The following is a 20676-nucleotide window of genomic DNA, read 5'->3' as shown; positions in this document are numbered from 1 at the left end:
AACTGTGAAAAAATCACTTCGAACCAGTTTCAGTTCTAATTTTAGTTTAATTCACACCGGCCGTGAAAGCCTTCGTACTTATATGATCAACAATTTTTTCGCATTTTGCAGTTTTTGCCGATTAAGTTTTAAAAATTCGTATAAAATCCATTTCTTGGAATATGAGTATGAAAATTTCCCAAAGTGTTAATAAAAGTGTCCTCTTTCTAATGAACCAACACATTTTGAAAAATAACTTTTAGTTTTTGAGAAAAAAATATTTGAAGTTTTGGTAAAATTTTCGATGTTGCAATTTTAATCGATAACCTTCATAATTCGCTATAAAATTCATTTCTTGAAGGATCCTTGTAGAAATACCACCAATTATTATTTAAAGTATCCTCTTTTGGATACAACAAGCCGTTTTGAAAAATCGCTTTTAGTTTTTGAGAAATAAATTTTTGAAATGATCGACAATTATTTCTAATTTTGCCGATTAAGTCTTAAAAAACTTTAGCTACTGATTACATCATGGTTACTCACGAAAGACTGCAGATAGCAGCTATAGACAATTATACCTACAATCGATAGCTATAAATTATAACCTGCGTCATAGCTGCAAACTGCACACTGCAAAGTATAGCAACATTCTACATTGCAAGTTATAACTGCAAATTATAGACAAATAAAAAATTTATTATTTTTTTTAAAATTTAATTAAACATTTCCCGTTATTGCTTCTACTTCTTTCGTTCTTTTAACCATTTCATCGTACGCTAAATGTTCTCTAATTGATGCAGGTTCCTTTGAAATCCAAAACGATAAAATACTACTAACAAAATAAATTAGATGCTAAAATAAAAAAAAAATAATTTTAAATAAATTAATCTAAAATATCTTACGATATAGACAACGACGGTGAGTAATCTTATAGCGAGAAGTTCGTAAAATCTATCAGATGCTTGGTATGGATGGGTATGATTAAAACTATTTTTATGTCCAGGATAATAACAAGTGTGAGTATCAGAAAATTTTTCTTTCAGTCTATCCTCCATATCATCTCTATAATCTTCGATTAAAAACACTAAAAAAAAATCGTTAAATTAATTTGAATAAAAAAATTAATAATTTAAATATTCACCAGAAACAGTATCGTTTACGAATCCCTTCAAATCACCGTGTTCAAAGTAATAAACGGTTCTATGAACGAAAGATGATGTAAAAGAAACAATTGCGCCCTAAAATTGTAACTATAATACACATATTTTTTAAGTAACACCTCAGAACTACACTTATAAAAAAGGAAAACCGAGTTATAACGACTAAAACCCATTTCCATGATCCTAATCCAAGCACTCGTTTCGGAACGTTTCTTCTTGATTTTTTAACTAACTTCATGGCCGTTGCTCGCATTTCAACGATGTTGTTAATTAATGCTATTAAGGGAAGAAATGGGGCTGCTGCGCCGAAAAATGTTAATAATCCATATTCCACAACTAAAAAATAAATTTAATTAAAAACATAATTTATTTGGTTCGTCTTTATTCGACTATTCGTATAGCTTTTAATTTTGAATGTTGTGTAGTGTATCCCAAAGTGTAATTTGCAGCAATATCAATTTCTCTTGCCATATATGCAACTGGTTCCCCTTTATCTATGGGTGGATACTCACTTTGGGAGAAATTTTTTAAAATGCTTAGACCGTCATATACCTTGCCAACCAGAAAGAAAATCCACAGCTTTTTTGGATATAGAATATGCAGATATGAAAAGTATAATTGATCAGCAACTGAAACAGGCTGAAATTCTTCATTTGCAATGTGATGGATGGAGTAATTTACGAAATGAGGGTATAGCAAATTTTGTAATATCAAAACCCGAATGGGTTTAGCAAACACACAGCAGAATATGTTAAGAGTGAAATAAAGAAGATTGTTGATAAATTTGGCGCCGCAAAGTTCCTTGTGGGATATCAAACACCCCAATGATCCACAAAGTGCACGGCGGACTCTCTGAAATAGAACTAAAAATTATACGTAGCATTTCAAATATTTGCACATCTGAAGAAGAGGATGCTACAAGTCCTATATTTGCTATAAGTCCTATTCATCTTGCCGCTGCACTACTGAATCCTTGTTCTAAAGGAAGCAGTTTGTTGACGTCAGAGGAAATAGACGCAAAGAAATTTATACACAACCTATCCCAGTTAATGCACTTGGATGTAATAGCAGATTTGGTAAATTATAAATCAAATGATGGAGTGTGGGCAAAAAGATTCATGTGGACCAGTGTAGTAAACATGAATCCATTTGCATGGTGGAAGGGCCTGTGTAGCAGCTCCAATCTGAGTAAGGTTGCTGTTAGGATTTTATCAGCCCCAGTGTCGTCCGTGGACACAGAACGGACATTTAACACATTTTCGTGGATACATAGCAAGAAAAGGAATAGGCTGGAAACAGAGAGGGCTGGAAAAATTACTTTTATTTCCCATAATTGGAAATTAACTAATTCTGAAGTAACAGAAAGAAACGGGGGAACAAACAAAGGCAACTACAAACGAATCCATCGAAGGAAGCACAGAGGATTACATTACATAGAATACATATCGGGTAGGCGGACCAACCAACCTTGCACCGCGACCCTAAGGATCTATTGTACCCCGATAGATATCGTTATCAAATTTCACCGTGCAGTCCAATGCTCTTAACGAACATTAATACCTTGCTCGGCGAAAGGTCATTCAGATTCTTTGAGGAGATAAACTGCGACCCAAAAATCGAGAATCTGATACGGTTAACGGCAGGGCAGTGGCATAAAACATGCTCAACCGTCTCTGCTTCCTCCACACATAGTCGGCATTCAACATCGTCGGCTAAACCCAACAAGTTGAGGTGTGCTTTTAATCGGCAGTGCCCAGTAAAAACACCCATTAGAACTTTTATACTACTACGGGCAAGTCCTAAAATATTCCCTGGTTGGACAGTGGCGATGTTAATAAACACCTTAGCATGTCTCATTCCAGGAGAACTGGTCTACAGGCGAAGTCTCTCTTCAGCCCGCAGTCCAATCCTATATTTGGCCATCGCAAATGATACACCAACTGCTGGTTCCCGCCCCACAAACGCTTCAACGCTGCCAACTCGTGGTAGCTTATCTGAGGCTTCATTGCCAGCAACCCCAGAGTGACCCGGGACCCAGATCAGAGAGACTCTCAATCTGGTATCGAGCATTAATCACTGATAGTAATACCGCCAAATCTGACGGCATTAATAGCACAATATCAGTGCTTATAATGTCTTCCGCAGCCCATTGGTAGGACATGTCGGAACAGTTTTGAGCATATTGCTTAAATCTGTAAATGGTTGTTCTAGCCACTTTCTCTATATGCAAATGCAGAGGAGATAGGCCAAGCAGAACCTCCATTGCTAGAGTTGGCGTTGTGCCTATCGTACCAGAGATTGCCAATCCAGCTATTCGTTGAATTCGTGACTGATAACTAAGTCTGTCGGACTTTCCTATACCAGGCTGCTGCTCCGTATGTGATCATAGGTCTAACCACAGTTACATAGAGCTAGTACAGTCTTTCAGGGGTAAGACCCCAATTTTTTTCCACAAAGACTGCGACAAGTCCACAAGGATAGTCTAGCTTTGTGCAAAACTCCCCACAAATGTCCATTCCATGACAGGGTTTTGTCTAGGATTACTCCTAGATATTTGACTTCCTTTGAGAAAGGAATTTCTTCACCTTGGATAGTTGGGCGGATTAGTCCATCCAACTTTCGCTTCCTGGTGAAGGGCACAACAATTGTCTTGCACAGAGGATAGTGATGTTGTCTTTGCCACCGATACCGAAGACCCCGGGTGTATTCCTAGGCTGTTTACAAAAAAATATTTACCGGGTGTTTACCCACCATTAGTTCTGAACCTCTGGATCTAGTTTTCTTAAAGTAAGTTTTGTTATCAGGTCATGCCGTGGTGCGGTGTTTTTTCCTTTATGAATATGTATGTATAATGTATTCGCCTTCGCTAATATCTGTGATACACTTATTTTGTATTAGTATTGTCAGATACCTTGCGAACCAGTTATCGATAAAATTCTGGTGGTCTTTGTCGAATCGTGTTTTCTCTCGGTGTGAATGCGTCTAGAAAATATTCTGCCATAGCGTTGCATATCTGTATGTCAGATACCCACTCGGTTTTGTTATACATTAGTGTTGGGATCGAACAGGATCTCTTGTATTTAGTGATTTTCTTAATCTTGTTCCAGTATTAGGGCCCTTTGTATTCCACGATTTCTGAACAAATTTGTAACCATTGGTTAGTTTGGTATACTTTTACTTCTTTATGTATTTGCTTATTGAGACGGTTGATTCTGTCTTTAAATTTATGTCCTTCGTCTTCTTATATTGTCTGTATGTCGTCTTTTTAGCATGGTATTAGATTCGATATATCTTTGGACAGTTTGTAAATGAAATGGTTATATGTTACTATTGAAGAGTGTGCCTCGTGAATTATGCCTCGAATTTATTGAACATGCGAAACACATTTCTTCTGCTCGTAATTATATCGCAGGACGTTTTAATTTATTTGAAGAAGATCTCAATTGTGTTGTTCAAAATATTCACCAACGTCTGCTATCGTCATTCAAAATTAAATAGTCTGCATTTCATAGAACGAAAGAACGTTTTTTAGAGCAAAATTGTGAATGGTTAGACAACGATTTCGTTGTGAATCTAAAAGAGGAAAATCTACCATCTACGTCTGCAGTAATCTCAAAAATAGGCCGTCCGTGTAAAACATTTGATGATTCCAGTAAAAGGACAAAGAGAAGAAATTCAACTCGCTTGCTGCAGGCTGAAGGTTTGGACCAATTATGTCATACATTTTGCAAGGACTACAAGCAGAAGGGCAAATTACGAACGTAAATATTAAAGTATAAAAAATATATCAATGGAACGGCAAGATTTGGTTTATCGTGTATTATTCCAAAATGAAGGTATGGAAAGTCCATTGAGTAAAGATAATTCGTTGGCTCTGATAGCAGATATAGGACTATCTAGGTATCAGTATAATATATTACGATCATAAGCTGCACCACAAGGATGTAAATTATTATCTAGTTATTACCAAGTTTAGAGCGCAAAGAAAGATTGTTACCCAGATCCTCTATCGATAACTGTAACATCACCAAGTGCCAGTATAACATTACAAAGTTTACTTGACCACACCACCAAGAGACTTGTTAAAACATAATCAGAGGAAGTGTTAAAATATCTTACGGTAACTGATCTCATATTAATGTGTAAGTGGGGATGTGATGGGTCAAGCCAATATAAACAAATTCTGCCAGGTGAAACAGATCAAATAACCGATTCTCATTTGTTTATTTCATCATTAGTTTCTTTGCGTACAACAACAATATTATGGGATAACCCAACTCCTTTTTCAACTCGATTCTGTAGACCGATATTTATAGGGTTTGCAAAAGAAACTGCGGAGAGAAGCCAGATGTCTCTAGCTTCAAATATAGAATCCCAAATTGATAAGTTAGCGTCAACACTTATAATGGTAGGTGTTAAGCAATTTAGTGTAAACTACCAATTATTTTTTACAATGATCTATGGAAAAGTATGCACATAAACAGACACTCCTTCTACATCTACTTGTATGGTATGCCTTGCCAAACCAACGGAAATGAATTATCTGGAGAAGGTAACAGCAAGACCATCTCGGGTAGATACATATAAATTTGGTTTCTTATCTTTACACATTTGGATCAGATTTATGGAGTTGGTTCTTCATATGTCGTACAAAATTTCATTTAAAAAATTTTAAAAAAACAAGTACAAGACCAATTTAGAGATGAAGTAGGTGTAATTATTGATAAGCCTGGACAAGGGTACTGAAAACTACAACGATGGTAACACTCCTAGAAGATTCTTTTCTAATCTTTCGTACACAGCAAATATTACAGGAGTAGATGAGGACTTAATTAAAAGGTTTTCCATAATTCTTCAAACATTAGCCAGTGAAAGAGCCGCAGATGCCAAAAAGTTTGAGGAATACGCATATAAAACAGTAGAACTTTATGTAAAGTTATAGTATAAATGGTACTACATGCCTGCTTCAGTACACAAAATACTTATACACGGTGAAAGCATCATACAATATGCTGTATTACCAGTAGAACAATTTTCAGAAGATGCACAAGAAGCTAAAAATAAAATAAATACGAAGGCTTTCACGGCCGGTGTGAATTAAACTAAAATTAGAACTAAAACTAGAACTAACACTAGAAACTTTCGGGTTTTGCCGTGCGTCTTTTAATAAAAGGTTTGACGTTTCGGATGCCATGTTGCAATCTTCTTCAGAAACTGGTTCGAAGTGACGAGATCAAAAATTAGTAACTATATATAAGTCGGAAAAACTAATTAATAATCAGTTAACGCTAATTACAAGCTAATTAATAACTAATAATAACCTCTGTGCTCGCCAAAAGATTGAACTACGCAATCGCTCAGAAGAAGGTCCCAAAGGAGGAAATCATCAGCGAAGTGGAAGCAGCTGTTCGAGGGATGCCTGCACTGAAAGCCGAAGAGATCCGACAAGAAGTTGCGAGAGTATTGAAGTCAGCAAAACCACCAAAATCCAACTTGACGGTTGGTGAAAAGAACGCACTCCGATCTATAAAAGAAAAGTCAGAAATCGTCGTGTTATTAGCAGACAAGGGGAATGCCACCGTTGTTATGAACAGGAAAGAATACGACGACAAAATGATGAACCTACTGGACCCAGCCACCTACAGGAAGATAAAGAAGGACCCCGCAGACAAAATCGTAAGAAAAATGAAGGAAATAATAAAATCCACAGGAATTCCAGCAGAACAGCAGAAAGCCGGTACCACCAAGAATCTACGGACTACCGAAGATTCACAAACCAGACGTCCCCCTCCGCCCTATCGTCAGCGCCATCAACTCCCCAACATACCAGCTGGCCAAACATCTTGCAAAGATTCTGTCTCCCTTTACAGGTAACACGGAATCGTATGTCAGGGATTCTACACATTTGTGGAATCGGTAAAAGGTGTAAAGCTGGAGGCTGGGGATATGTTGGTAAGTTTCGATGTGGAATCCCTTTTTACTAGGGTACCAGTTAAGGATGCTGTAGAGGGTCTTCGCCGAAAACTCATTCCGGAGGGTTTACCAGAATACGTGCCAGATCTGGTGGAGTATTGCTTATCGTTGACGTATTTCAGCTGGAAAGAAGAATTTTACGAGCAGTTGGAAGGGGCAGCCATGGGATCTCCACTATCGCCAGTTATAGCTAATTTCTACATGGAATTATTCGAAGAGGACGCTGTGAAGAAGAGCCAGTGGAAACCAAAACTATGGCTCCGATATGTGGATGACACGTTTGTGATATGGCAACATGGTTAAAAACGGCTCCAAGAGTTCTTGGATCACTTGAACTCTCAACATCCTATGATTAAGTTCACCATGGAAACAGAAACTGCCAAAAAACTACCTTTCCTAGATGTGTTGGTCACCAGGACGATAAATGGAGATATAGAACTTGGTGTATACCGAAAGAAGATTCATACCAACAGGTATTTACAGGCATGTTCACATCATCATCCCCAACAGAAGAGGTCCGTGATCCGTACATTATTTCAGCGAGCAGCGAGACTATGTGAAGGAGAGAACTTGAAGAAGGAGCAACACTTTCTATGAGGCGTGCTGCAGAAGAATGGATACACTTCGAGGGACATCAACCAGGCCATCAAGCAGTGAAAGCAGAAAGAGGACACGGTAAGTAGAAAACCACTTGGATTTATCTGTCTTCGCTATATTTCAGGTGTAACGGAACGAATTGCTAGGCACCTCAAGAAGAACGACATCGTGGTGCGGTACGGCACGGTCAGCAAAATTCGGAACACACTCCCGATAGCCAAGGACAAACTAACTCCATTAAAAGGAGCGGGAGTCTATCGACTATCGTGTAGTTGTGGGAAGGTTTATGTTGACCAAACTGGACGCAACGTCGAGTGCCGCATCAAGGAGCATGAGAGGGATGTAAGGCTGAAGAAGACCCAGCAGTCGGTGGTTGCGGAACATTGCCATGCAGAGGGGCACCGAATAGACTTCGAACAAACAAAGGTGCTGGCTAGGGACAACAGATACTACCAAAGACTGACAAGAGAAGCCATAGAGATCCACCGACATAAAAATAACGTCAACAGAGAGGATGGCTGGGAGCTTAGCAGAACATGGAAGATGGTGGTGAACACGAAGACCGCTTCCCGCCTCACACCGAACGCGACGCAATTAGTTATTAATTAGCTTGTAATTAGCGTTAACTGATTATTAATTAGTTTTTCCGACTTATATATAGTTACCGATTTTTGATCTCGTCACTTCGAACCAGTTTCTAAAGAAGGTTGCAACATGGCATCCGAAACGTCAAATCTTTTATTAAAAGACGCACGGCAATACCCGACAATTTCTAGTGTTAGTTCTAATTTTAGATTAAAGTTAAAAATAAAGATTACAAAAAATACTGGTTACATAACGCTCGGAAATGTTCAAGGATTGCCAGCAATCAAGATGTTTTCAATACGTTACTATACACCTATGATCCTTATATATCATCAATTAGACATGTTGTAGAAAAAAGCAAGTTAGATTTAGATTCAGAAGCCATTGATTGGCTTCTGATAAAATAAATATTAATTAACTTTCTATTATAAGTGTAAGCATTATTAGGTGTAGTTTAACAAAAAGGAAGCATTATTTTTTACTTAACAATAAATCTATATTTAAATATCATCTGTATCTTATTTTAGAAGAAAGAATTGTGACTAACTTATGATTTCTCTGCAAAGTATACATCAAATTCTAGGGTAATGATTATACCATTTATATTATTTATTGGAACTTCACAGGGTTGCTATTAGGCGAATGGGACAACATCTTAACTAATACTTTTAAACATACTATAAGGGTAGTAAATGACGCGTCGTGTCGTTAGCCGACATGATGGAGGTAGGTTTTGTAAGGTGTTCTATGAAATGCGAATTAGATAGGAGAAAATGTACACGCTTGCTTATCGGGAGGGTTAGATTGAAGTCGCCAGTTATTGTTAAATATTTAAATTGAGCTGCTTTGGTCAGTATGTTTTCTTCTACGGCGGAATGGGGATAAATATATGCTAGGAAAACGTGTAAGAGTTCGTTCTTGAAGGGAAATTTCGAATGTAGGCATTCATTATCGGGATTATTGAGGGACGGGGGGTTGTCTTTGACAATTTTTACGGACGGATTGGCTAGTACCAGTGATCTACCTCTGGTTTTATCTATTTTATGTCCATTCTTTTCTATTACGTGCCAGTCCCGATATTCTATTTTTTGATAAGATTTTGTTTTCGTTGTCGTAAGTACTTTTGTTCTAAAAGTGTTTTGATAACATGCTCCGTTTCCGGATTGTTACCATTAAGTACTTGCAAAAGCAACAAATTCATGAAATTTTCATATTTTCGTATTTTTCTCGATATTGACGCATCTAAAAGTAAAAGTGCAACAGAGCAATATTGTTAAGAATAAAATTTGCTACAACTTTTGTTTTAAAAGTTTTTTTATAACATGCTTCGTTTCCAGATTGTTACCATTAAGTACTTGCAGAAGCAACAAATTCATGAAATTTTCATATTTTGGTATTTTTCTCGATATTGAAGCATCTAAGAGCAAAAGTGAAAGATAGCAGTATTGTTAAGAATAAAATTTGCAACAACTTTTACTCTAAACGTTTTTTTATAACATTCTCCATTTTCCGAGTGTTACCATTACCTTGCAAAATAACGAAATTTTCATATTTTCGTATTTTTCTCGATATTGACGCATATAATAGTAAAAGTGCAAGAGAGCAATATTGCTAAGAATAAAATTTGCTATAACCTTTGTTCTAAAAGTTTTTTTATAACATACTCGGTTTCCCGAATGTTACCATTAAGTACTTGCAAAAGCAACAAATTCATCAAATTTTCATATTTTCGTATTTTTCTCGATATTGACGCATGTAAGAGCAAAAGTGAAACAAAGCAATATTGCTAAGAATAAAATTTGCTACAACTTTTGTTATAAAAGTTTTTTGATAACATGCTCCGTTTCCCGATTGTTACCATTAAGTACTTGCAAAAGCAACAAATTTCGTCCATGGTTTCAACATTTTCAAGGAGATCAAAAATATATTAAAAGCAAATAAAAATTATGAATGTTAAGATAGGTCGGGATTGTTTACCCATTTTAATAAGCGTAACCAAGAAACGTTAAGATTGGTCGGGATTGTTTACCCATTTTATGAAGCGTGACCAAGAAATGTTAAATAATATCAGTTATGATGATTACCTATTGTACTAAAACTTGAAACGAAAAAAATCGAACATGTCGGTCGCAAACAAAATTCTTGCTCCCATTGAGGAATATCCAACATTGCTACTGACGGAATTTTCTTTATTTTTCCCATAATATATTTAAAAGTATCAATTAAATACCTAAAAAAAACCAAATCAACACATCAGTTTAAAAATAAAATAATTACTTACACCATAAGATAACTTTTGTAAACCAACACCAAAATATGATTTTTACCCACCGTAAATCCTACAGTAATTGATAAATTAATTATACAACCAATCGCAGGGGCACAAAGATCCGAGGCGATCCCAAACATTTGATTATAAATCTTGTGATCGCTCGGATTTGTGTAACAAAAGTCTTTAAAGAAAGCTTTATAGAATAGCATGCTATAACTATTAAAAAACGATAAGATGTAACTCTTAAAAACGAACGAGTTAAGATAATCATCTTGGGTTCGATGAATTTCGTCGTCGGTTAACGCTTTAGCAATCCTATTTAAATGCTAGAAATAAAAATAAAAGTTACAAGAAGTAATGTTTAGGTAAAAAAACTCACCGGAGCGTACATCTTCATAAGAAAAATCGACATGAATGAAGAATAAAGTTCCAATATTGGGCGCATGTAAATCTCGGCGACTTTAATACGATACCGAATGATTGAGTATTTTATAAAATGAATTGAAATTAAAATTATCGTTAACGTAAGTAACAAAAATATAATCTGGAAATTGCAAAGAAATTATTTTTTTTTTGAATTAAACGATTTACTTACAATACTAAAAAGAACAAGAAATGAATAAAAATACTTTCGAGTTTTCATAAAAAACGGTGTGTAATATTCCTCGGTCTTAGTATATTTATTGTATTCTTTATATTTTTTAACTCTTTCCCGGTAATTAGCCCTTAAAATGATTCAAATTAATAAAATAATTAAATCACTTAATATGATAAATTTTATTACAATTCATCAATTTGTTGTGTAGATCTATGTAAATTCCAAGTATAATGTAAAATACATTCTTCTCGGTCCCATAATTCAATATAAACAGTAGCTTTAAATTAAAAATCAATTTTACTCCTAAAATTTAAATGAAAAGAACAACAAACCCCAAACTATTATAAAAACGCCAAAAGAAAACGTATAAATATTATCAAAATGATACGCCATTACAGCTGTTTCACAATAATCTTTTAATTCTTTATAATAGCAGTGTTGGTGAGTGCAAGTTGGACACATTTTCATATTCGAATTGCAAATTTCGTCGCTAAAAATAAAATTATTTTAATTAATTAAACTATGATAGTAAATCATTTTTAATACACTCTTTCAACACCATTCTCCGATAAATATAAATCATAATGTCCTCCAAAAAATACGAATATACCCAAAACAGCCGGAATAATCAAACATTTCGTGTAAAATTCTAACCAGGCATAATGAAAAGCAATTTCAGATCCATAATATTTATAAATGATATGAATTGGTTGAAATTTATAAAACATCCTCCAATTTCCCCAGAATTTAGCTAAAATCTTTAATAATTCAATTTCAACGGTTCCATACAAAAAGAAATTAATACTTGTCTATCATTCAACGGACCCGATTCACTCCATTCATCTGGACCATCATGTAAAGGAAAAGCATCATCAAAATTATTGTTGGCCAATAACTTTCCGAGTCCATATTCATCCGGGGATGTCCCAAATTTCGTTCTAGTTAAAACACAATTGATCAAACTTATTCTTTCGGCGCTGGTAAATGTTGTGTTTTCTTGTCCCCTAACTGAATTACTAAAAAAATAATAAAAAAATATTACATTAAAAAAAAATAAATAATCAAAACCTGCATCTTGAAAATAAAGGATTCAAATAATTCGGCTTCAAACTAATCGGCGTTTTAAAAAATCTACAATTATTCGTATAATTCGGCATTGTTTTGTCATGTTTAAACGTTGGAAATAAACCGTGAATCACAGCGAGGTGTGCTAAGGCTTCATCGGAGGCGTAAAGTTTAAAAAATATATATTGCGGGTATTTAACACCATCAACAGGTTCCACCGTTAATCCTGCTTTCTTCAAATTATTTATAAACTTGGTATTTTGAATTTCAGCAGTTTCCGATACAATTCTACTTTGAACTAGGATAAAATCGGCAGGTGATTTCACTTCCGGAGAGAAAGTAAGATTTTCAACCATTTTTTTTAATTGACAAATTCATCATCTTTCAAAATTAATGATTAATTAACTGGAGATCAGTCAATTTTCCTTATATACAGAGTGTCTCGAAACTCAACGTAAAGCCATACCAGTTCTGGTAAAAATAAGAAAAACATTCCATGTCTCTTAGTTAAGTGGTAATAGTCATATTTTTGAAAATGTATCTTTAGGTACTTGTAGCATGTAGTAATAAATTAAAGTAAATTTGTGGTATACACTGACCACAAACCTCTAATCAACACAATTTTTTCTAACACAGAAAAAACTCCACGTCAGACACGATATCTTAGTTACATAACACAATTCACATCAGATATCAGGTACATTACAGGAGAATCAAACATTGTAACGAACACGTTGTCCAGAACAAATATTGATTCTCTAAATTCACAGTACCCTGACACACAGACAATTTAATGATACAGAATTAACACATTTACTAAACAAACAATACTCAAAGACACAAACTACTAAATATAACCTATCGCAACAAACAACATCACATTCAGATGTAAAGCTTTGGTGCGACATTTCAACAAACAATCCTCGAACATACATACCACAAAAATTTCGTAAAACAATTTTCAACAAATTTCACAACTTAACACATCCTGGTATTCGCGCTACTACACACATCATCAAAACACGATTCTTTTGGCCTCACATGACAAAACACATTCAGTTATGAACAAAAACCTATTTGCGATGTCAACAAACAAAAGTTCAAAGATACACAAAATCACCTATTAGTAAAATTCCGAACCCAAAATTAAGATTCGATCATATCCACATTGATTTGGTCGGTCCTCCCACTCCGTCCCTTGGCTGCACATATGTGCTCACCGTAATAGATCGTTTCACGCGTTGGCCAGAAGCTTTTCCTCTCAAAGATATTGGTTCTTCTTCTATTGCTATACTTCTTTTATTAGATACTTTGTTTCGGCATTATTTCAGCCGATTTGTCATTCCTAGCACTATAACCTATGATCAGGAACGACAATTCGAATCAAAACTCTTTTCAAAATTTCACACCCTTCTAGGAACACGTCAAAGCAACGGAATTTTAGAAAGGTTTCACCGTTCTTTAAAAACAACCATAACTGCCAGAGGTAACACTACGAGGTGGAACAATGATCTTCCCTTGGTTTTCCTAGGCCTCAGATCATCTCTTCAGGAAGACCTAGGTTGTTCATCTGCCGAACTTGTATACGGTCAACCACTTAGGCTTCCAGGAGAAATTTTTGTTAATATTCAACACCCTTTGGAATCTGATCCATTGCTATCAAGTTTACGAGAAACATTGTCTTGTTTGAAAGCAGTAAACACAGCTTTTCATTCTAACCAAAAACCATTTATTCATAAAGATTAATTCATTTCAAAATTTGTTTTTGTCAAAATTAATGGGATTCAACCCTCTTTAACACCAAGATATGAAGGCCCATTTAAAATGATAAAAACATTTTCGAAATATTTTGTAATTTTCAAAAATAACAAGGAAGTAGCTGTTAACATCAACAACCTTAAACCAGCATTTCTTTTAAAAGAAAATTCAACATGTCACCACAGCGGGGTAATCAATTCTCATAATATAAAAATTCAAAAAAAAGTTACTTTCAATTTTTAAATATGAATTTTTTTTTTCATTAATTAATAAAAAGAGGAATACGGTGGATTCCTCTTTTTATTAATCTTTATAGGAGGGGAAGTGGCTGTAGCATGCTGTGCACACGACATGTACAAACAAAACCACGTTTCCATATAAAATTATTATTATTTATAAAATTATTATCAATCCATTATCAATCAAATATAATAATCAATCGCTCGTTCATATGATTAGTCCTTCAAATTATAATCATTCATTTAATGTGTACGGTTCATTTTATCATTTATTAAAATATTATTAATATTATTAAAATATATTATCTTATTATATTGTGGACACACATATACCCACAGCATTATACTGTATTTTTTTTTAATTCGGAGGAGTGTTTTCAAATTGAAGCGCCAAAAAGAAGGATTGCAATTGGTCAGTTTTAAGCAAAAATTACATTAGGAAAATTTGAGATGTTGCAGGCCGCCTAGAAACATTCGGGTTTAGCCGCACGTCTGTCAAGACGACTAAACCCGTATGATTCTAGTTCTAGGTCTTGTGTTAATTCTAGTGATAATGCTAGTGTAAAATTAGAACTAATACTAGAACTGGAAACATTCGGATTTAGCCGTACGTCTCTCAAGACGGCTACACCCGAATGAATCTAGTTCTAGGTATTGTTTTAGTTCTAGTGTAAAACTAGAACTAACACTAGACCTAGCACTAGAAACCCGATACTTTCTAGTTCTAGGTCTAGTGTTAGTTCTAGTTTCAGGGCAATAAAAATATGCAACATGGTGATATCTTATGCTAACTAGCACTACCTATCACTGTCACCAGAACAAACATTATACCTAGAACTAGAAACATTCGCATTCAACCGTACGTCTCTCAAGACGGCTAAACCCGAATGATTCTATTTCTAGGTCTTGTGTTAGATCTAGTGATAGTGCTAATGTAAAACTAGAACTAACACTAGACCTATAACTAGAAAGTATCGATCTGAAGACGCACGGCTACATGAATATTTCTAGTTCTAGGTCTAGTGTTAGTTCTAGTTTTAATGCAACAGAAATATGCAACATAGTGATATCTTATGCTAACTAGCACTACCTATCACTGTCACCAGAACAAGCATTAGACCTAAAACTAGAAACATTCGGATTTAGCCGCACGTCTATCAAGACTGCTAAACCCGAATGATTCTAGTTCTGGGTCTTGTGTTAGTTCTAGGGATAATGTAAAACTAGAACTATCACAAGACCGAGACCTAGAAACATTCGAGTTTAGCCGCACGTCTCTCAAGACGGCTAAACCCGAATGATTCTAGTTCTAGGTCTTGTGTTAGTTCTAGTGATAGTGTAAAACTAGTACTAACCCTAGACTTAGAAAGTATCGAATGTTTCTAGTTCTAGGTGTAGTATTAGTTCTAGTTTTAGTGCAATAAAAATATGTAACATAGTGATATTTTATGCTAACTAGCGCTTCCTATCACCTACCAGCCGTCTTAAGAGAGATACAGCTAACCGGAATGTTTCTAGTTCTATGTCTAGTATAAATTTTTTAAATAACGCAGTTTTTGCAGAAAAACAAGCAATAATATTTTGTAGGAAAAGAAAAATGTCAAGTGTTATACCATTTTGGAATCTTGACTAAACATGCCATCTTTTAAAATAACTTGCCTAGGGTGTTGTACCAAGGTTTATATATAAGACGTGATAGAAAAAATTTTCGAATTTTGTTGTACTTTTACTGGTTTATTTACATTTTTGTTGTCTAACTAATTTCGGCAAAAGCCATCATCAGAGACAACTACAAGAATTAACAATTTTTAATCAATAAGTGAAATTTAAATATGTGAATTAACAATAAAAAGTTTTTTATAAAAAGTTTTTTAAAAAATACTTACAAGTCAATGTATTTTACAAGAAATTAACATCGAAAATATAAAGCGGTGAACAAATTAAAATTATTATTGTCACAAAATCTACTTAAAATAAACATAAAAATTCTTTTACAAAACTTTAAAGATTTAACTCCGCATGGACATCTTTTGTGGTAGATGTTACAAGATGGTCTGAGTTCAGGTTTTTCTTTTTTCTTCTTCGTAAGAGAACAATATATAATGCGCATGTACAAAATATTTGGTGACGTATTTTAATTCTAAATTCAAACTAGAAAGTATTTTGAAAACTCATTTAAATCAAACTATCGAGGACTAACATGAAAATAAAAATTTTTTTTGTAATTAAATATAATTAAAATGTTTTTAAAAAAATTCTTTTTATGATTTTATATAATATTTCAAAGTTTTGAAATAATATAGTGGGGTTAATAGGGATGTGAAAGTGTGTCCATGTTATAGTGGGATGGAATTTGAAATGGGAACTTTAAAATATAAAAATAGGAAGAGGTGTATAAGGATTAGGGTTCGAGAAAGGAAAAGGGGGGGAGTGGGTTTATATTGGTGAAACAGGTAGATCTATCAAAACTAGAATTAAAGAACACCAACATAATGACAATTCCAATTTTGGTAGACATATGATAATGTTTAGACATGATCTTGACATACAAGAGGGTGTTACGTTGCTACATAAACAGAACAAAGGTTTTAAACTTAGTTTATTAGAATAATATGAAATAGATAAATTTAAAAATAACAACACAGATTTAGCCAACACAATGCCTTAATGATCAGGTACTTTCTTTAAAAATACCACTTTACAAGTATTTAACCATTCCTTTCCCCCAAAATGCAGAGGACTAATACATCCGGTCCGCGTGCATTTTTCGCACTTTTTGGGGTCCCAACGGCCAATCCCCCTTTTCCTTTCTCGAACCCTAATCCTTATACACCTCTTCCTATTTTTATATTTTAAAGTTCACATTTCAAATTCCAAATATTTGTCATCAAATATTTTGTACATGCGCATTATATATTGTTCTCTTACGAAGAAGAAAAAAGAAAAACCTGAACTCAGACCATCTTGTAACATCTACTACAAAAGATGTCCATGCGGAGTTAAATCTTTAAAGTTTTGTAAAAGAATTTTTACGTTTATTTTAAGTAGATTTTGTGACAATAATAATTTTAATTTGTTCACCGCTTTATATTTTCGATGTTAATTTCCTGTAAAATACATTGACTTGTAAGTATTTTTTAAAAAACTTTTTATTGTTAATTCACATATTTAAATTTCACTTATTGATTAAAAATTGTTCATTCTTGTAGTTGTCTCTGATGATGGCTTTTGCCGAAACTAGTTAGACAACAAAAATATAAATAAACCAGTAAAAGTACAACAAAATTCGAAAATTTTTTCTATCACGTTAAACATACTGGTATAATGGATATTAACTTCAATTTCAACCTAATTATATATAAGAGGTTGTCTGTTTTCCTATACTGCAATACTTTGATTTTAGTTTTTGGGCGAGGGGCAAGAGCGGGAGTGTTTCGTGACGTAAGGGGCGGCAGATTGCGCGCGCAACCTCAGGATCATGTTTAATGAGAGTTGAAGTGAATCGCTTATTAATTACTAAAACAACTTAAGACACTTTTTATAACATTTCAGGAAACGAAAAAAAAACATTTCATATGAAAACCGTTACTTTTTAGAAAATTTTAATAATTTACAAACCCAGGTTTGTACTTTAGTTAATATACAAGCAAAATAATGATATGCCATTTGTTTTAATAAACTCAAAATTCTTTGCCAAAGAAAAGTCCTAAGTTGTTTCTCAAATAAATACGTACATTAAATTCAAAATTTTATTTCACACGAAAGAACAAAGGTTTACGTTAACATAAAACACAGTTACTTAGTTTTGGTCTGTTTGGGGTCCTTGATCTTGGTACTTTCAAGAATTTCTTCGTAAAATTGTTTATAATCGTCTTCTACCCATTGAAGCAGTGTTTCGGCAATTGTATCTAGATATTCTTTCCTCTTTTGGGATGAGTCAGCTTAAAGGTTCTTTCATTTCTAGAATATTTTTCAGTTTCATCAGAAGCACATGTAACCTTGTAGTATTTTGGCCACTAGTTTTTATAATCTATGATATCTTCTGTTGCAACTTTCTTTATAGTAAAAGCGTTTTTGGCACTAGAAGTTATAATAAGTTCAGTGAATGTATGGACATCATAAAACTCCAAAATTTCTGTTACAAGGCAGAAAAGAATGTCCTCGCAAGGGGTAATACTGCACCTTTTAAAACCTTCCACTTTCAGTTAATTCCATGCAGTGATTCAGTTTTGCCCTGGACAATTATCAGAAAATAATTGGAGTTCTTTTACATCAAAAGAAACATACTTTACTATATACTCCATTATGAATGTAGTGATTTCATTAGGACCTTTTGCAGCTACACCCTCATGGTAAATATAAAAAAGGATTTGTTTGTTTTTAAGTCGTGAATGCAGAACACACTTACATTTAATTGAGATAGGTAAAAGAGATCTTGTACAGGGACTGCACTCTGGCAGTTTTAGATTCTGCATGTAATCAAATGCAATAGCTGCAAGATCTTGTCGTTTTTTACATTCTTCTGCAATCGTTTTTAAAACATTGTAGAATTTCTTCGTTCGTCTTTCTTGAATAACCTTTTCTGCAACAGCGGCTCTTTTAGCATTATCTCTTGATTTTGAGGATTAATTCCTCACACTTGTTGCATGCCAAAATGCAAATTAAAATTGTCATGAAAGAACATACTGTAGTAACCGTACTTAATTTTTCTGCATGGAAATTTTTTAAGAAATAACTCGTACATTGTTTTTACATTAAGCCGTGCATCTAGATACTTGAACTCCTTACCAGAATAATAAGATTCTTTAACTGAAAATGACAAGATATGAGTCTTGACTAACAAGTTCTCTTTCGCTTTCTTCAATGGCATTTCTTTTAATATTTGTACCCCGTTTATCATAAGGAACTTCATCATTCATAAATAAACGCTTAATTCTTTTAATTCGTTCCAAGCTAATACAATGAATAGTTGCAAATGCTCTTTAACAATCGTTTATTCTTTTTTCTTCGATATTAATAAATGTAGAAACGATCTATTCTTATTCATCCCATTTTCCTTGCGTTTTCGTCTTTTGGCTACAGTTGTAGCTTGTAACAGCCCTTGCAGATAAATGTTTTGCTTAGTTTTTGATTTCATACTATAAAATTTTTAAACTTCTTCTGTGCATCACTTAATGACAATACAAATATCTCTCAAATAGTACTTACTAGCATCTAGCTCCAATACACTTTGCCTTCACATCTTTCTTCTTTCATCTCTCAAGGTAACTAATGATATTTTACAGGCTCGAGATAAAGGATTATGTACGTTGGTAGTCTTGTTGGATTTTAGTAGAGCTTTTGATAGTGTTTGTCATGACTTGCTTGTGGAATTGTTAAAGTATATTGGCTTCAGTGAATCCGCTTTAAACTTAATTGAAAATTATTTAAGTAATAGGCATCAGTCGGTTAGAATCGGTGATGCTTTGTCTGAATTTCGCTGTTTGAGCAAGGGTGTACCACAAGGTACTATTTTAGGGCCTATTCTATTTTCTTTATATACATCTCAAATCGTTAGGGGGTTAAATCATTGTGAGTACCATATGTATGCGGATGACTTGCAGATGTATGTTTCATTTGATCCACGCGACTTCGCGTTGGGTATTACGAATATGCAAAAAGACCTTGATTACATTCATAAAGTGGCTCGGGAATACGGTCTACATCTTAATCCGAGTAAATCCAATGCTATACTTTTTGGAAATTCCGCTATATGTAATGGTTTTCGGGAAAGTATTGATTTGCAAATTGATGGTTGTAACATTCCTTTGGTTAGTGAGTTTTCGCTATAAGAAGCATGTCTCCAACTGTATATCCAGAGCTTATTATCATCTGAGGATGTTGTTTCCTCATCGACACTACCTTGGTATTCATCTGAAAAAGGTGTTTTGCGAAGCCTCTGTTTTGGCTCAATTCCGTGCATCCGTGCATTGACGTTAGCGATGTAACACGTATTCAACGAGTGCAAAATTCGTGTCTTCGGTATATATATGGAATTAGAAAATATAACAGAATATCTTATAAACTGAAGGATGCGGGATGGCTAAATATGTATCATCGTAGGAAAGTGCAGTGTTTGTGCCTATACCATAAAATTATAAACTGCAAGGAACCACAGTATCTCTACCAACTGATAACTTTCTGAAATGATGTCCACCGAATAAATACGCGATTTCGCGGAAGACTGTCGCCACCCTTCTATCGTTTGTCTTTGTTTCAGAGATCATACATATTTCAAATAACTTCGAAATATAATGAGGTGGACGATAATTGCAAGGGTTCTCACTACGAAGGTTTAAATTTACACAGAAATATTCTTGTTTTCTTGAACAATGTCTACATGGGGGCAAACGCTGATCTGACATGTTTTGCAATCTTGTTGTTGTATCTAGCTGTTGCTTTGTAATTTTT

General features: G+C 34.3%; 2 protein-coding genes across 2 annotated transcripts; both read right to left on the bottom strand.

The window, feature by feature from the left end:
• Window positions 1-654: 654 nt before the first annotated feature.
• On the bottom strand, window positions 655-11104 carry LOC139429560 (anoctamin-6-like). Its single transcript, XM_071195402.1, has 7 exons — window positions 10946-11104; window positions 10576-10892; window positions 10379-10524; window positions 1270-1475; window positions 1121-1217; window positions 882-1063; window positions 655-831 (listed from the first exon to the last, which is right to left on the bottom strand). The coding sequence occupies exons 1-7, from the start codon at window positions 11009-11011 to the stop codon at window positions 697-699; spliced, it is 1149 nt and encodes a 382-aa protein (XP_071051503.1). The 5' UTR covers window positions 11012-11104; the 3' UTR covers window positions 655-696.
• Window positions 11105-11128: 24 nt separating this feature from the next.
• Window positions 11129-12586, bottom strand: LOC111423628 (anoctamin-5-like). The gene is made up of 6 exons (XM_023056902.2): window positions 12233-12586; window positions 11970-12180; window positions 11711-11922; window positions 11497-11654; window positions 11351-11441; window positions 11129-11291 (listed from the first exon to the last, which is right to left on the bottom strand). Exons 1-6 carry the CDS (start codon window positions 12583-12585, stop codon window positions 11129-11131), a joined length of 1188 nt encoding a protein of 395 aa, XP_022912670.2. The 5' UTR covers window position 12586.
• Window positions 12587-20676: the final 8090 nt, after the last annotated feature.

The sequence above is a fragment of the Onthophagus taurus genome, chromosome 3 (genome assembly GCF_036711975.1).
Source record: "Onthophagus taurus isolate NC chromosome 3, IU_Otau_3.0, whole genome shotgun sequence".
Taxonomy (NCBI): domain Eukaryota; kingdom Metazoa; phylum Arthropoda; class Insecta; order Coleoptera; family Scarabaeidae; genus Onthophagus; species Onthophagus taurus.
Note: the sequence above shows the minus strand (reverse complement) of the source record. Positions and strands in the feature narration are given on the sequence as shown.

What these genes read in the sequence shown, in the direction of transcription:
- LOC139429560 (XM_071195402.1), bottom strand. Translation starts at nt 11,011, where the DNA reads ATGCGCCCAATATTGGAACTTTATTCTTCATTCATGTCGATTTTTCTT. An exon ending in TTATGAAGATGTACGCTCCG is followed by an intron (nt 10,893 to 10,945) that starts GTGAGTTTTTTT and finishes TTTTATTTCTAG; the next exon opens with CATTTAAATAGGATTGCTAA. An exon ending in TCACCGTCGTTGTCTATATC is followed by an intron (nt 832 to 881) that starts GTAAGATATTTT and finishes TTTTTATTTTAG; the next exon opens with CATCTAATTTATTTTGTTAG.
- LOC111423628 (XM_023056902.2), bottom strand. Translation starts at nt 12,585, where the DNA reads ATGGTTGAAAATCTTACTTTCTCTCCGGAAGTGAAATCACCTGCCGAT. An exon ending in GTCCGTTGAATGATAGACAA is followed by an intron (nt 11,923 to 11,969) that starts GTATTAATTTCT and finishes GAATTATTAAAG; the next exon opens with ATTTTAGCTAAATTCTGGGG. An exon ending in CGTTTTTATAATAGTTTGGG is followed by an intron (nt 11,442 to 11,496) that starts GTTTGTTGTTCT and finishes TTTAATTTAAAG; the next exon opens with CTACTGTTTATATTGAATTA.